Raw genomic sequence first — 16,897 nt, forward strand, 5'->3', positions numbered from 1 at the left:
CCATTTTGTTTTCAAGGTTTTTGATCATCTTTACTATCATTATCCTGAATTCTTTTTCAGGTAGTTTGCCTATTTCCTCTTCATTTATTTGGACTTCTGTGTTTCTAGTTTGTTCCTTCGTTTGTGTAGTATTTCTTTGCCTTTTCATTATTTTATTTTAACTTACTGTGCTTGAGGTCTCCTTTTCCCAGGCTTCAAGGTTGAATTCTTTCTTCCTTTTGGTTTCTGCCCTCCTAAGGTTGGTCCAGTCATTTGTGTAAGCTTTGTATAGGGTGAGATTTGTACTGAGTTTTTGTTTATTTGTTTGTTTTTCCTCTCATGGGCAAGGCCAGTGAGGTGGTAATCCTGTCTGCTGATGATTGGGTTTGTATTTTTTCGTATTGTTTTGTTTGTTGTTTAGATGAGGCATCCTGCACAGGATGCTACTGGTGGTTGGGTGATGCCAGGTCTTGGATTCAAGTGATTTCCTTTGTGTGAGTTCTCACTATTTGATACTCCCTAGGGTTAGTTCTGGAGAAGGCAATGGCAACCCACTCCAGTACTCTTGCCTGGAAAATCCCATGGATGGAGGAGCCTGAAGTCCATGGATGGGGTCGCTAAGAGTCGGGCATGACTGAGCGACTTCACTTTCACTTTTCACTTTCATGCATTGAAGAAGGAAATGGCAACCCAGTCCAGTATTTTTGCCTGGAGAATCCCAAGGACGGCGGAGCCTAGTGGGCTGCCATCTATGGGGTCGCACAGAGTTGGACATGACTGAAGCGACTTAGCAGCAGCAGCAGCAGCAGCAGGGTTAGTTCTCTGGTTGTCTAGGGTCTTAGAGTCAGTGCTCCCACTCCAAAGGCTCAGGGCTTGATCTCTAGTCAGGAACAAACTTTCCACAAGTGGTTTGTTATGGCATTAAGTGAGATTAAAACAAATATCCAAAAATGAGAAACCAAAGATGAACCCCAGACAAATGGCAGTTACAAAATCAGGCAAAGAATATACACATACACCCACAAGCAAAGTGAAAACAGTCCAACAAAAGTAAAGTACAGTAGATTGACCTGGCAAACAAGGTAAATTAAAAATTTTATTTACCAGTTAAGAACAAAACTAACTAAAGCACAAACTGGAAAACAAAACTAAAGCAAGGTGTCAAGTGGGGAATAAAGCAATGAAAAAAAAACTAACAAATATGTTGAGAGGAAAGGAAAGAAAGAAAAGAAAGAATAGATATGCAAAGTTAAATAGAGGTAGATGAAGACAATGTATATACATTAAAGATTAACAGCAAGGGGAAAAGAACAGTAGGAAAGGCAAACAAAGGCACCCTCAGCCTTTGGATCATTCCAGGGTTCCTTCCTGACTTTATCCTTTGAAACGCATTATAGTTGTGCTAGTCACCTCCTAGTCCTGCTTTCCTGCTTGTCCCCTCAGTCACCTTTAGAAGTCTTTCTGAGCCCTTACACTTTTGTTGACCTCATCCCTACTGGGTCTTTAGGGTCCCTACCAGGGTTCAGTCCCCATTGCTACTTGTTCCAACTCTCCCTGGGCTCTAGCCTGCCTTCCCTCATCCCCGCTTCTCTCTCCTCTCCCTTACCATGGTGGGATATTTATTCCATACCGCCTTCAATTATGGAGAGGATGTGAGTAATATTTAGAATCTCAGCAGCACTGCGAGGGAAGGGGGGAGGGACATGGGTATAGACCAGTTCTCTAAATCCTGAGATGCAAAACTTTTCGAGTGGGTAGAAGAAATTCCAATTGTACAGCAGCAACTTTTAAAATATATTTATTTGTTTTTATTTATTTTGACTGTGCCCGTTCTTCGTTGCTGTGTTGCAGACTTTCTGTACTTGTGGCAAGGGGTGGGGGCTACTTGTGGTGCACAGGCTTCTCACTGCGGTGGCTTCTCTTGTAGAGCACAGGCTCTACAGGGCAGGCTCAATAGCTTTGGAGCAGGGGCTTAACTGCCCCCAAAAATACAGAATTTTCCCAAACCAGGGATTGAACCTGTGTCTGCTACATTGGCAGGGAGATTCTTTTTTTTTTTTTTTTTTTAAATTTTTTATTTTTTAATTTTTCAGTGGGTTTTGTCATACATTGATATGAATCAGCCATAGAGTCACATGTATTCCCCATCCCGATCCCCGCTCCCACCTCCCTCTCCACCCGATTCCTCTGGGTCTTCCCAGCCCACCAGGCCCGAGCACTTGACTCATGCATCCCACCTGGGCTGGTGATCTGTTTCACCATAGATAATATACATGCTGTTCTTTCGAAACATCCCACCCTCACCTTCTCCCACAGAGTTCAAAAGTCTGTTCTGTACTTCTGTGTCTCTTTTTCTGTTTTGCATATAGGGTTATCGTTACCATCTTTCTAAATTCTATATATATGTGTTAGTATACTGTAATGTTCTTTATCTTTCTGGCTTACTTCACTCTGTATAATGGGCTCCAGTTTCATCCATCTCGTTAGAACTGATTCAAATGAATTCTTTTTAACGACTGAGTAATATTCCATGGAAAAATATGGAACGCTTCACGAATTTGCGTGTCATCCTTGCGCAGGGGCCATGCTAATCTTCTCTGTATCGTTCCAATTTTAGTATATGTGCTGCCGAAGCGAGCACAGCAGGGAGAGTCTTAACCACTGGATCACCAGGATAGTCCACGCAGCAGCAATTTAAAAAATCATTCTCCCAACTTGCAGAGCTGCAAAGTCTGTTTTTATAAAATGCTGGTAACAATAGCCATGGTGTTGCAGGGAGATGAAAGGAAATTGTGAATATGCCAGATAAAGGGTCAATACGCAATACCTGCAGGTGAATCTTGATCCATGGTTTCCAGGCTGCAAGTCGCTGGGCATGTGCCTGCTCCTCACCTCTCTGGCCACACTTCCCTTGTCCTTCCTCTCACAAAGGTCCTGTCACACTGGCCTGCTTTCTGTTTTCTTGAGACTCCAAGTTCTTTTCTGCCTCTTAGCCTTTGTGTTTGGTGAGTCCTCTGGGCTTTTTGCTGCAGTCTACCTGACTGGCACCTATCCTTCGAGTCTCAGCCTGAATATCTCTACCCTGAAAGGCCTTCTACTAAAAAAAAAAAAAAGAAAGAAAGAAAGGCCTTTCTCTTTTTTGTTCCTCTGAGAGGGCTTCTTGAACCCCAGCCTAAAGCAATCACCCCCCTCAGCCTCTCACCCAGCGCCTTATGCTTCATAGCTTTTATCTCTTATGTTTCTGAAAGTGCCGTGCGAGCTCTAAAGTGCATGAAGGAGAGGAATAACAATCAGTTTCAGAGAGGTGGTATGTGCGTGCTAAGTCGCCTCGGTCGTGTCCAACTCTTTGCGACCCTGTGGACTGGCTCCTCTGTCAATGGGATTTTCCAGGCAAGAATCTTGGAGTGGGCTGCCATTTGCTTCTCCAGGGGATCTTCCCAAGCCAGGGATCGAACCCACATCTGTTAGTCTTTCACTGGCAGGCAGGTTCTTTACCATTAGCGCCAGAGAGGCGGTATTGCAAGGTGGTTAGGAGCACCACCTCTGGACCCAGACTGCCTGGGCTTTAACCTCAACTCCTTAACCTGGATTCTTCTTTTTTTCTTGAACTTTTCTGTGCCTCAATTTCCTCATCTGTAAAATGAGAATAATATAAATGTTACCTTATAGTTTATTTGTGAGGATTAAATAAGCTCACGTATCTTAAGTACTTAGAAAAACATCTGGCACATTGTAAGTACTCTATTGCTGTTAGTTACTACTGCCGTGATTGTGTATTTTGGGTGACTAATGTCATGTATTTTTCCTGTTTGGTGGTACAGAGTCCATGCAGCTGGCCAAAGACCTGGTCTAAAAATGACCAGCTATGCTAATGCCCAGTAATGCTGATTAACAGATTAAAAAAACAACATGAGTTCCATTGCCTGGGTTAGTCCTGCTAACTTCCAGATGGGTTACCCTTCTAGGCCTCTCTTTCCTCATCTGTAAGGAGATGATGATGATAGTGACTATATCACAGGGTTATTGTGAGCATTAAATAAGTTAATACAGTTGTATAAACAGCGCCTATCTCCTGATCAGATGCTCAATAAATATTGACCATTACTGTCCTCTCTCTGCCTCTCATTTCTGAGGCCCAACACCTTTTTTGAGAGTGTTTTACTTTATGATAATTAGAAACTAATCTCTTAAGAATATGAAAATATCGCACTTGGTTAGTCCATACTCTGTAAATGTTTAATCAACCATGATGGAGACTGGCTCATTTGACTTATTTTGCTTAGAAAATTTTTAAATTTTAAGTGTGATTGTTCCAGTTCACTAGTTTCTTTACTCATTGAACCTCTAGACTGTCAATTTACTGAGCAAACGGACAGTGTCCTCTTGTGTTCACTGCTGTGAGCACAGTGCTGACTTTGAAACCAGAGGCTGCCTGAGTGTGTATCCCAGCCTTGCTGCTCCAGATGTGGGACCTTGGTCCTCTGTGTTGTCATCTGTAAAACAGGGCTGATAACAGCGCCTTCTTCCCTGGGTTGTTGTGGGCTCTCGAGTCTTTCATATAAGACACTTAGAGACTTACTCTTTTCATTGAGGCCTTCTCCCCTTCCTCTGTCCTCTCAGCTTCCTTCCCTGCTTACTTTTTCTCTAATGCTCCCATCATCACCTGATATCCATTTTACATATCTGTTCTGTTCGTTTCCTGTGTCTGCCGTCCCATCACCACTAGAGTGTGAGCTGCAGGAGGACAGGGATTTGTCTGCATTCCTCACTGTTCTATGCCCTAGCACAGTGTTTGCCCAAGCATTACTGAAGAGGATAAGCATTAGCTGCTGGTAGATGACCCTGGAAGCTCAATGGACATGTTGAAAGTGACGGACTGAATGGGTGACTGAGGGATGTGGGACCTACTGGGGCAGGCGCTTCTGATTTGGGCCTTTTCCCTGCAGGTATCACTCGAGAAGGTGCTTGGCATCACAGCCCAGAACAGCAGTGGCCTAACCTGTGACCCTAGCACAGGCCACGTGGCCTACCTGGCAGGGTGAGTGCGTCGGTGGCCTCGGCCTCTAATCCCTGATCCTGAATTCAGAGCCTCAAGTCTTCGATGAACCTCTTGGGGCCTCGGCTGTTCCCTCTGTAGACTGCAGATAATGCTGCCTGCCCCTGAAGGCTGTGGGAAGGATTCCACGGGCCCCTCTATGTCTAGAACGGTACCACCACGTGTGCGTGCTAAGAAAGCCTTATTGTGACTGCAGGCGAGAGGTGGCAGGGATTCTGGGAAAGACAGGAGGTTAAGATCAAAGCCACGGTTGGTGTCAGGCAGTCTGCGTTAATGTCCTAGCTCCACCACACGTGCCCCTGCCCTAGCCTCTGCTCTGGTAAAACAGAACTAGTGATACCCTCCTCCTGGTAGTTAGAGAGGACTGAAGGTCATCTGCAACCATTTATCCCACAAATACTGGTCTAACCTGCACTGTTCTAGGCACTGAAGGGACCCCTCACCCCCGCAGGGCAGGGCAAGGCCATAGTAATTCCTGATGAACAGCATCTATTACTGAGTCTTTGGGAAGAAGCCAGAATACAGGACAAGGGGGGCTGTTGAATCTGACGGGTGTGGATTCACATCGCTACTCATTCCCTGATCTGCTGGGGAGCACTGGGCAAAGAACTGCTCTCTCGGACTTCAGTTTCATCATCTATGAAAAGCAGCTAAGACTGCTGACCTCACCTGGCGGTTGTGAGGATTTAAAGATGTTGTACACAGTAAGTCTTTCGTAGCTTCCCTGGTGGCTCACTGGTAAAGAGCCTGCTTGCCAATGCAGGGGACGCAGATTCAATACCTGGATGGGAAAGATCCCTTGGAGAAGGAAATGGTAACCCACCCCAATATTCTTGCCTGGAAAATCCCACGGCAAAGGAGCCTGGTGGGCTACAGTCCATGGGGTCGCAAAGAGTCGGACTCGACTTAGTAACTGAACAATAGTAAATCTTTCTTAGACCAGAGTCTGACAGTATAGTTACTACAGAGGGAGTGTTGGCTTCTTTTTAAGAACTTGTTAATATTAGTAATAATGTTAAGTGCCGGAGAATTCTCAGCATAGATAATGGGGGAGGAGGGGACTAAAGAGAGAAGCATCTGAATAGAAAGAGCCTTGTCTATCAGTTCAGTTCAGTTGCTCAGTCGTGTCCGATTCTTTGTGACCCCATGGACTGCAGCACGCCAGGCCTTCCTGTCCATCACCAACTCCTGGAGATTACTCAAACTCATGTCCATTGAGTTGGTGATGCCATCCAACCATCTCATCCTCTGTCGTCCCCTTCTCCTCTAGCCTTCAATCTTTCCCAGCATCAGGGTCTTTTTCAAATGAGTCAGCTCTTCGCATGAGGTGGCCAAAGTATTGCAGTGTCAGCTTCAGCATCAGTCCTTCCAGTGAACATTCAGAACTGATTTCCTTTAGAATGGAGTGGTTGGATCTCCTTGCAGTCCAAGGGACTCTCAAGAGTCTTCTCCAACACAACAGATCAAAAGCATCAATTCTTCAGCATTCATCTTTCTTTATAGTCCAACTCTCACATAGCCTTGTCTGTATGTGGGCTTTAATGTTGGAAGTGCAGTCATCCCTGGACCCCAGTACTCCCCTCAGTTTGGGCACATTTTCCTCTTTCTCCCCAGCTGTGTGGTGGTGATTTTGAACCCCAAGGAGAACAAGCAGCAGCACATTCTTAATACGGCCAGGTAAGCTGGGGCCTGGGCAAGGGGTAAGGGTGGGATCAAGGTCCTGACACACCCCTCCTTCCCCACACTGCCTGGAGGTGCTTGTAGGTGACTCATTTGTTCACTCACTCAGTTCATTGACACTTAATTCAGGTTCAGGTCTGCTCTGTGCTAGGCACTGTTCCAGGTATTGGGAACACAGCCATGAACAAAGGAGATAAGAAGCTGCTCTCCATAGAGCTGACAGCTTGTGGGGGAGACAGACTAAAAGAGCTGTTTAGTCTTGACTTGGCTATGGAGGAAATAATAAGGATGTGTTTGGGCAGGTTGGAAGGCAGAGGACCCTTATCTGAGTCTTATCAGAGCCCTCCTAGGGCTGAGACCAGGAGAAAGAGGGGATGACTCATATGAAGGTGTAGGGAGAGCATTGTAGGCAGAAGGGATGGCAAGAGCAAAGTCATTTTTGAATCTCAGGTTGAATAGTTAAGAATCTCAAGTTGTTTGAGGAGCAGTCAGGGTTTCATGGGTGAGGCTGGAGCCCCAGAAGTCAGATCACCTTGGGGAGGGGTTGACTATCATGCTGATTGCAAAGAGAAGCCACCAGAGGGCGTTTGTAGGCTGAGGGCTTAGCCACCCCAGCCATGTAGCATGCTATCTATTTCCCTTCCCCACTTTTCCTTTTTCCCACAGAAGGTACTTCTTTTTCATATACTTTGTAATTTCCTCAGTGATGATATTTACTGTCTCTGTCTACAAGATGAGCTGTCTTGGGGCAGGGACTTTCTCTTAGTTAATTTCTGTGTCCCTATACCCTAGGTCAGTATCTAGGACATTGACAGCACTTCTTGTTTCCTGAATGAATGAATGTAATTTGGGTTTTAGGAAGATCCCTTCAGCTGCCACTTTACTGGGGAAGACTCTTGGCCCTGAGCAGGCCCGAATTGGTACCTGGGGTCCCATTGATCACTGTGTCATCCTTGGGCTTTGGTCCCCACTGAGTTGTAACCTTAGGGAGGCACTCCACTGCAACTTTTTTTTTTTTTTGGCTTGTGGGATCTTAGTTCCCTGACCAGGAATCGAACCTGAGACCTTGGCAGTGAGAGCTCAGAGTCCTAACCACTGGACCATCAGTCCTTCCCCTCATTGCAACTTTTTATTCTACGAATACTGCACAGATAGCTCAAGCTTAGCTCCTTTGGCCCAGCTCTCCAGGTGGACAGAGAAGATATGGGTTTTCTTCTTCCTGTATAATCTCTAAGGTAGGGTCTCTGAGATATGGTTTGGCAGATACAGCTTCTCTCTTAGAAGAGGCTTCTTGGACCCTTAGCTCTGACTGTGGGTTCTGTCACTGGTGATGAGTGCAGAGGTGGGTCCCCATCTAAGCGTGTTTATTCACTATGTGATCTCAAATGAAGTACTTCTTGTATGTATGTCTTAAATATCAGACTTACTCGACAACCTTCAAAGTTTTCTACACAAAAATCCAGATGCCCTCTCATTTTGCAAAAGTGAGAGGTTCACATCTCTGGGGTCCACATTCTCCATGGCAGGAATGGGCTGGAGCTTGGTGGCATTTGTCAAAGTCTCCGTTGGCCAATTCTTCTCATCCTCCCAGTTGCCTCTCCAATGCCCACAGGTCACCTTGATCTGAAGCAGATAGCTGAAAAGAGTTCACTCTAAGTCACTAGTGGGTCTGTCTTAGGAGGCAGTGTGGGCAGAGTGGAGGTTTTCATCCTGGCTGCATTTCAGAGTCACCTGATCCCAGGCCTCACCCTCAGTGAAGGCTGAATCAGTTAGTCTGGAGTAAGGCGTAAGCACTGGCAACTTTTAGACTTTTTACATTGAAATAATTTCAGACTACAAGAATAGTACAAAGAGCATCTGTATACCTTTCACCCATATTTCCCAGATGCTAACATTTTACCAACGTTTGCTTTATCATTCTCTGTCTCTGGGAATTTTTTGCTGGTCGAGTGGTTAGGACTCCACGCTTTCACTGCCAAGGACTCAGGTTCAATCCCTGGTTGGGGAACTACAATCCCATGAGCTGTGCAGTATCCACTCCATCAGGGCTTGAGGTCTGGGGGAGGAAGGGGCCTTTGCTTTTACAAAACCTCATTTCTCTGTGCACTGCCCCTGCTTCTCCTGGCTGCAGGATGGGCTAGGAACACACTGGGTGCTGTGCTGGGCCAGCTCACAGCACTGGCTCCAGGGAACTGTGTTCGCTCACCTCTCCTGGCCTCTTGGGAGTGAGGGGTGCGCTGAGTACTGTGAGCACAGCCAGGCTGGGGTCTGCCTGCCTACCCTCAGTACCAGTGATCAACCCCTTTCCTTGTCCCCAGGAAGTCTCTGAGCGCTCTGGCCTTCTCCCCTGATGGAAAGTACATAGTGACGGGAGAGGTGAGTGGTGATCATGGTGAAGTGGGTGGGGGGGGTCTCGGGGCCATTCCTCTGGCCCCAGCAGACCTGAGGAATCCCTGGAATAGCTCCTTTCTGGACCAGGAAAGCCCCATGGCAGATGCGGCAAGGGGCAGGGTGGGGATGGCTTTCAGGCACACCCTGGGGCAGTACCAGCTTCGGCCCTGACAGCCCCTCCAGCTTCACCTGGTGCAGAACCCAGCAGCAGTAAATGGCACCATCTTCCCCAGAATGGGCACAGACCTGCTGTACGGATCTGGGACGTGGAAGAAAAGAGTCAGGTGGCGGAAATGCTGGGTCACAAGTATGGCGTGGCCTGCGTGGCCTTCTCCCCCAACATGAAGCACATTGTGTCCATGGGCTACCAGCACGACATGGTGCTCAACGTCTGGGACTGGAAGGTAAGAGCTGGTGGGTGGGTGGCAGACAGCCAGCCGCCAGAACACCCTGAGTCTCAGGCATGGGGAGAACTAAATGAGATAACTTGGTAAAGCATTTATCCAACACACTTTTTGTTTGTTTAATAATTTTTACTTTTGACTGGGTCTTTGTTGTGCAGGCATTTCCCTAGTTGCAGCACTTGCGCTTCTCATTGTGGGGATTTCTCTTGTTAGAGCACGGGGTTCTAGGGTGTGCGGGCTTCAGAAGTTATGGCTCATGACTAGAGCACAGGCTCAATAGTTTTGGTGCATGGGCTTAGTTGCTCTGTGGCATGTGGGATCTTCCCGGGCCAGGGATTGAAACCGTGTCTCCTGCATTGGCAGACAGATTCTTTGCCACTGAGCCACCAGAGAAGCCCTATCCAGCAAATATTTCTTGAGCACCTACTGCATGCCAGTCCCTATTTTAGGCACTTGTTGTAGGGCATGTGACAAGCTCTTAACTAGTGGAACGTATCATTTGTTTTATACTGACCAGCTGTGACCTTGAGCAAGTGACCTAACCTTTCTGTGAGTCTGTTTCCTCATCTGTAACATGGATGTTATAGTATCTACTTTGTTGAGTTGGGAGAACGCAGGGTTATGCGTTGGAAGGCTGGGCTTGGGAACAGCTGGGGGAGGACTTAAAGTTGGCAGAAGTGGGTGTCAGTCCTGGCTCTGTTCATCACCTGCTACGTGACCTTGAGCATGTGACAGTCCTGCCTGAGCATGACGGGGTGGGGGGGAAGCACCTCCCTCATAGGATTTTTGAGGGGCTTCCTGAGCTGTCCTGTGAAGGGCTCAGTGGGGCCCGGAGTGAGAGCCCAATCTCCAGCAACGTGGGTTGCATTGTCCTTCGCTTCTAGCTGTGGCCATCTTCAACACCATATGTGGGCTGCAGGACTTAGACTCCTGAGGAGAGTTCTGGAACTTCTTCTCATGTGGAACCCCTTCCAGGCCTCAGTCTCCTCTGTGTTGGGAATGATAAGACGGCCACATGTAGGTTTCCCCAAAAAGAAGGGCCTGAGGAAGACAACCGTGGAGGAGGCGAGGTCAGGGAGACGCAGGGCTGAGAGAAGAGGCACAAAGAGTCTGGGTGCTGGGGTGACCTTCTCTTCACTGATTCTTCCAGAAAGACATCCTGGTGGCCTCCAACAAGGTATCATGCCGGGTCATTGCCCTCTCCTTCTCAGAGGACAGCAGCTATTTTGTCACTGTCGGGAACCGGCATGTGAGGTTCTGGTTCTTGGAAGTGTCCACCGAAGCAAAGGTGAGTTTTCATCCCCACCCCTTCAGCCAGGCCTAGGGGAGAACCGTCAGGGGTAGTAGGAACTCCTGGTTCTACCATGATTCGGGGGCAGTGACTGTCTAGCCTCTCAGTGGGGTGGCCTTCTGTCTCTGGGGCTGCTCTCCAGATGCTGACTGACTGACAGAGCTGCCGGGAAACCTCTTCTCCCCTGCTGGGCCCTGGGGCCACCCCTCATTCTGGGCCTGTGGCCTCCGGCCACTCTGCCTGGAAGCGTGCATGTTCTGTTCTGCCTTCTCCACTTGGAGGTGTTTCTGAGAGTTCTCCCATTTAGCTGTGTCCTGTCCACTGGTCAGGAGAGCCTGTCGTGACCTGGCCGGGGTCTAGGCCGTCTGTTCAGGGTCTCGCTGTGCCCCACTCTCCCTCCAGGTCACAGGCACGGTGCCCCTGGTGGGGCGCTCAGGCATCCTGGGTGAGCTGCATGACAACGTCTTCTGTGGTGTGGCTTGTGGCCGGGGCCAGATGGCAGGCAGTACCTTCTGTGTGTCCTACTCGGGCCTCCTCTGCCAGTTCAACGAGAAGAGGGTGCTGGAGAAGTGGATCAACCTGAAGGTACCCCAGCCCCTCTCTCCGCTCAGTGCGGGAAACACTCTTCCCATGACACGTGTCTCCAGAGACACACAGCACTGCCCTTGCGTCATAGCTGGTTACGCCAGCTCAGGGTCTGATTTCTGGTTCTGCTTATTTGATTCTGGGAGAGGCTCTCTGAGCCTCGGTTTTCTCATCTGTAAAATGGGACTACTACTGTCTGCCTCACCAAGTTGATAGGGGTGTTCTGTGGGATGGTATATGTAAGGCACTTAGCACATTGCCTGGCCTCTGTAACGGGTCAGGGTTATAATTGCTTCCCCATCACTGTGTGATCCAGTTCACATTTGTTTTCTTTACTGGGCATTCTTGGCTGGTGGGAGGACTGCTTTTTTTTCCTTGTTTAATTTAAGGTATCATGGGCTTAATAATTTTTATATTATTTTTACAATCAAAGACTATATAAAATACATAAAAATTTAGGATGCATGTATATGTATGGCTGAGCCCTCCACTGTTCACTTGAAACTATCACAACATTGTTAATCGGTTATACCCTAATAAAAAATAAAAAGTTTAAAAAAAATACATAAAATTTTAAACTAAAAAATGATGTATCAGTGAATTGCAGAACCACTTTTCTTCAGGATCTGAGGGTTTGAGTCCAAATTGTCTTTCCATCCTGGGATTGGGTGCCTGTTTGGCTGTTAGCAGACACATCAAAGTTTTCCTGCTTATCCTATTCCTGCTGTTGCAATTCTCCTCCAGACCTCAGCTTCAGGGTTAACGGCCTGGCAAGAGGCATGTAGAGAATTCTGAGCCTTTCCTGTCTTTACTAGTTGGTTAAATATCATTTTTAAAAAAATTTTTTTGTTTTGATTTTTAATTTTTACAATGTTGTGTTGTTTCTGCCATACAGCATCACAAATCAGCCATAATTATACATATATCCGTTCCCTCTTGAGCCTCCCTCCCATCCCCCATCCCACCCCTCTAGGTCATCACAGAGCACCAGACTGGGCTCCCTGTGGTATATAGTAGCTCTTTTCCAGCTATCCACTTTACACCAGATAGTGCATATATGTTTTTTTTTTTTTTTTTAGTGCATATATGTTGATGCTACTTTCTCCATTCGTCCCTCCCTCCCCCAGTTTTTTGTCCACAAGTCCATTCTCTATATCTCCAATCCTGCCCTCCAAATAGTTTCATCAATACCATTTTTCTAGATTCCATATATATGCGTTAATATACGGTATTTATTTTTCTCTTTCTGGCTTACTTCACTTTGTATAACAGGTTCTAGGTTCATCCACCTCACTAGAACTGACTCAAATGTGTTCTTTTTTATGGCTGAGTAATAGTCCATTGTATATATGTACCACATCTTTATCCATTCATCTGTCGATGAACATCTAGGTTACTTCCATGTCCTGGTTATTGTCAACAGTGTTGCACTGAACATTATTTTTCTCATTTGAATCCTCCTGCTAGAACTACTGAAGCTTTTAAGCAAGTCAGACGTTTTGATAGATAGATGCTTAGTCCCTGAGTAGTGGTCTTAGAGGCTTCTTAGAGACTCAGAAACTGAGTCTGTAGATTTGGCATAACTACTGTAAGCTGTATCTAGAAGTTTGGCATGTCCTACCCCTTTAGGTGCATGCCCTGGTTGAATGGGTAGTCCTTCCTAAAAGATAGTAACTTTTTTCTGTGCTGCTTTGAAGTATATACTCTCTATGAAATTATTTTTAAGCAATGTGAAATCAAATTTAAGCTTAAAATTCAACACGTCTAGTGCAGGCGACCTCGGAGGTCACAATCAGCTAAGGAGATATTTTCCATATACAGCTGAGTTCCTCTATAGCAATGACAACTCTGCCCCAGTTTATGCCTTTGTGTGCCTTTCTGCCACCTTTTTTTCTACAGTGATTGTACCTTATATCTTGATTTCAAAAATCTTAAAATCTGCAAAAAATGGGTTTCTTTTTTCAAAAAAAATTTTTTATTTTGTGTTGGGGTATAGCTGATTAACAATGTCATGATAGTTTCAGGTGGACAGCAAAGGAATTCAGCCATGCATATTCATGCATCCATTCTCCCCCAAACTTCCCACCCATTCAGGCTGCCGCATAACATCGAGCAGAGTTCCCTGTGCTTCACAGTAGGTCCTTGATGGTTATGCATTTTAAATATATTGGTGTGGACCTGTCCATCCCAAATTCCCTATCTCTTCCTGTAACCTGCCTCCCGGCAACCATAAGTTCGTTTTCTAAGTCTGTGAGTCTCTTTCTGTTGTGTAAGTAAGTTCAAAAAATGGGCTTCTTAAATCCGAAAACTTTAAAGCTTTACTGGAGGCCCATGGCTGACCCGATCTGGGCCACGTGAAGCAGCAGGTCCACTTGGGTCCCCTTTGCCCCCACAGGTCTCCCTGTCTTCCTGCCTCTGTGTCAGTCAGGAGCTCATCTTCTGTGGCTGCACTGATGGGATAGTCCGCATCTTTCAAGCCCACAGCCTGCAGTACCTCACCAACCTGCCCAAGCCGCACTACCTGGGGGTGGATGTGGCCCAGGGCCTGGAGCCCAGGTACTGCCCGGCACAGGGAGGGAGAGGGGTCCACCTAGAGTCCGTCTGCCGGTATCCACCCATGCTTCCTGATCCGTCTGCCTACTGGCAGCCCTGGGCTGGAAGCAGGATACAGACCCTAAGGAGGCAGCAGAATCTCGTGGTGTCTGTAGTCTAATGCGTACATGTGTCCAGCTGTTTGTGACCCTATGGACTGTAGCCCCCCAGGCTCCTCTGTCCATGGCATTCTCCAAGCAAGAATACTAGAGTAGGTTGCCATGCCCTCCTCCAAGGGATCTTCCCCACCCAGGGATTGAACCCGAGTCTCTTATGTCTCCTGCATTGGCAAGTGAGTTCTTTACCACTAGCACCACCTGGGAAGCCCCAAGGTGCTGAATGATGGATGAGTACATAAACATTTGAAAAATAAAAAAGATCATTTCAGATAGTCCTAAATGCTTTGCTGAAGTAAAGCAGGGACTCCAGGAGAGGGTCTTGGGATGGGGCTGTGTTGATTGGGTGGCTGGGGGAGACCTCTGCAGTGAGATGAAGCCAGCTGTGTGGAGAACTGGGTCCTGACAGTGAATGCGGAGGCCTTAAGGGGGCAGCACACTTGGCCCAGTGTGTTATGGGGACAGCAGGAGGCCATGTCGCTGGAGCCCGGTGTGCCGGGTGGGGGAAGAATAACAAGTGAGAGCATTGATGGGAGCTGCTGAGAGGGGCTTGGAGCCGATCCTCACTGGTACAGGGATTTTTGATCATGTGTTGAGGCCAAGAGAGAAGGCCATGATCCTGTGCTCAAGAGAGGATGGATTTTGTGCCGAGTAAAATGAGGGGAGAGAAATGTTGACAGAAGTTGAAAACTCAAACACTCCCAGGGGCCAGGCGGAAGCTTCCAGTTTACAGCCTGTGTATTAGAAGCATAGCAAAGGAGGAAGATGGAGGAGCGAGCAGTAGAGTCGGAGTGGGAAAGCCGGGTTACCACAGAGATCTTCAGGGGTGGCACTGCCAGGCGGGGGGCTGCTCGGGTGTCACCAGAGGCAGCTGTCACTGCTCACAGTGGCATTGGTGGCAACTGATGACTCACGTGGCCTTGTCAGCTTCCTCTTCCACAGGAAGGCAGAGGCCACCTACCCGGATACAGTGGCGCTGACCTTTGACCCCACGCACCAGTGGCTGTCCTGCGTGTACAAGGACCACAGCATCTACATCTGGGATGTCAGAGACATCAACCGAGTAGGCAAGGTGTGGTCGGAGCTCTTCCACAGCTCCTACGTCTGGAACGTGGAGGTGAGCCCCTCTCTCCCTCCCCCCACCCCTGCTCAGCCCCAGCCTGGGGGCTCAGCTGAGAAAGCTTCTGCAGAGTTTGGGAAGCCCGTTCAGCCATACCTGCCAGAGATACTCCTGGACCCCAGTATGTGCCAGGTGCTGTTCTGGGTGCTGGGGACACGTCTGAACAGGAAGCTGACATGAGTCCTCATCTGGAGCTCACATCCGGGTGGTAGAGTACACCTATAAACAAATCAGTCAAGAACATGCCGAGTACAATACCTCTCTGAAGAAAAACAAAGCCACCCAGCAGGGAAGGGGATCAAAGGTGCTGTTTTAGAAAGGAGAGTGGTCAGGGAAAGCCTCTCGGAGGGTGTGACATTCTTCTAGTGGGGGACCTGCAGGAAGAGAGGGGTGAGGCTAGCCACCACTGGGGGTATGGCCGGCGCAAAGGCCCCACAGCAGGAGCGTGTGTACCTCAGGGAGCTTTCTGTCAAGGGCATTTGTGCACTTTATTGCTTTTTTTTGTTTTTATTATTTTATTTTTGGCTATGCTGGATCTTTGTTGCTGCGTGGACTTTTCCCTAGTTACAGAGAACAGGGACTACTCTCTAGTTGCAGTCCGCAGGCTTCTCTTGTTGAGGAGCGTGAGCTCTAGGGCTTCAGTAGTTGCAGTTTGCAGACTGTAGAGCCCAGGCTCAATAGTTGTGGCGTATGGGCTTAATTGCTCCATGGTATGTGGGATCTTCCCCCACCAGGGATTGAACCTGAGTCTCCTGCATGGTCAGGCAGGTTCTTTACCACTGAGCCACCAGGGAAGCTTGCTTTTTTTGTTTTTTAAGTATTAAAGAAGTCTTTATTTTCTGAGAATGAATCTGTGGGACTTTTTCTCTGAAGGTATTCTAGGTACTTCTTGCAGATGAAGCAACTCTTAGAGAAAGAATTGTGTCCAATTTTTTTTTTCTTTCTGAAAATGTTTGTGCTAGATAAATGATGTTTTCAGTGGCCCAGTTCAAGACTGTGAGAAATAACTTCATCCTTTTGAATAGACATTATCTAGCTCTTTGCTTGAATGTATCTGCCTTCATGAATCTGACATTTCTGTTGCTTGTACTTTTCTCACTCAAGAATATTTTTAAAAAATAATTTTCAAAATTTATGTATAAAAACATTCTTCTTGGGAAAAAACATGAAATATTACAGATAAAACTAAAGTCTGTTTTGATCTTTTAATAACTTTTTACTGAAAGTCTATTTTATCTAACATTCCTATAGACATGCAAAGCTCCCTTTTAGTTACTATTTGTATGGAGTATCTTTTTCTCTACCTTCACTTTCAACTTGTATTTATCTTTGAATATATCATGTCATGAACATGTATGTATCTTTCTTATGTCTTTGATGTTTCTTAATTCTTTTATCACTACCTTCTTTTGTGTTTAATTGATTTTTTTGTATTCCATTTTGATTTGCTTCTCATTTCTTCTTTTGTATATTTTAAAGTTACCTTCTTACTAGAAGATTATAAGTAACATCTTACATTTTTAACAAACTAGCTTGAAATAATAGCAATTTAGGTTCAGTAGTATACAAACACTCTGCTCTTTATGTAGTTCTGTCCCTCCCCCTCTATGCTGTTATTGTCACAAATTATTCAATATCTTCATCATTGTATTTTCATCAACACTGATTTTATTTTGTTATGTA

At 46.7% G+C, this 16,897-nt stretch overlaps 1 protein-coding gene and 1 non-coding gene across 3 annotated transcripts in view; one reads left to right on the forward strand and one right to left on the reverse strand.

Moving 5' to 3' along the window:
- Positions 1 to 16,897, forward strand: part of WDR62 (WD repeat domain 62) — a 47,754-nt gene that overhangs the window by 5,805 nt on the left and 25,052 nt on the right. The window contains exons 2-9 of one of the 2 annotated variants that reach the window (XM_065925788.1): positions 4,926 to 5,017; positions 6,650 to 6,712; positions 9,034 to 9,091; positions 9,340 to 9,510; positions 10,661 to 10,798; positions 11,204 to 11,386; positions 13,782 to 13,942; positions 15,037 to 15,211. In XM_065925788.1, the coding sequence (XP_065781860.1) occupies positions 4,926 to 5,017; positions 6,650 to 6,712; positions 9,034 to 9,091; positions 9,340 to 9,510; positions 10,661 to 10,798; positions 11,204 to 11,386; positions 13,782 to 13,942; positions 15,037 to 15,211 (1,041 nt within the window). Of the gene's footprint in view, positions 1 to 4,925; positions 5,018 to 6,649; positions 6,713 to 9,033; positions 9,092 to 9,339; positions 9,511 to 10,660; positions 10,799 to 11,203; positions 11,387 to 13,781; positions 13,943 to 15,021; positions 15,212 to 16,897 lie in introns of both variants that reach the window. The other variant, XM_065925787.1, reaches the window with a different exon arrangement.
- On the reverse strand, positions 2,514 to 2,620 carry LOC136161981 (U6 spliceosomal RNA). Its single transcript, XR_010661834.1, has one exon. It is a non-coding gene; the product is annotated as a U6 spliceosomal RNA (small nuclear RNA).

The sequence above is a fragment of the Muntiacus reevesi genome, chromosome 2 (genome assembly GCF_963930625.1).
Source record: "Muntiacus reevesi chromosome 2, mMunRee1.1, whole genome shotgun sequence".
Taxonomy (NCBI): Eukaryota; Metazoa; Chordata; class Mammalia; order Artiodactyla; family Cervidae; genus Muntiacus; species Muntiacus reevesi.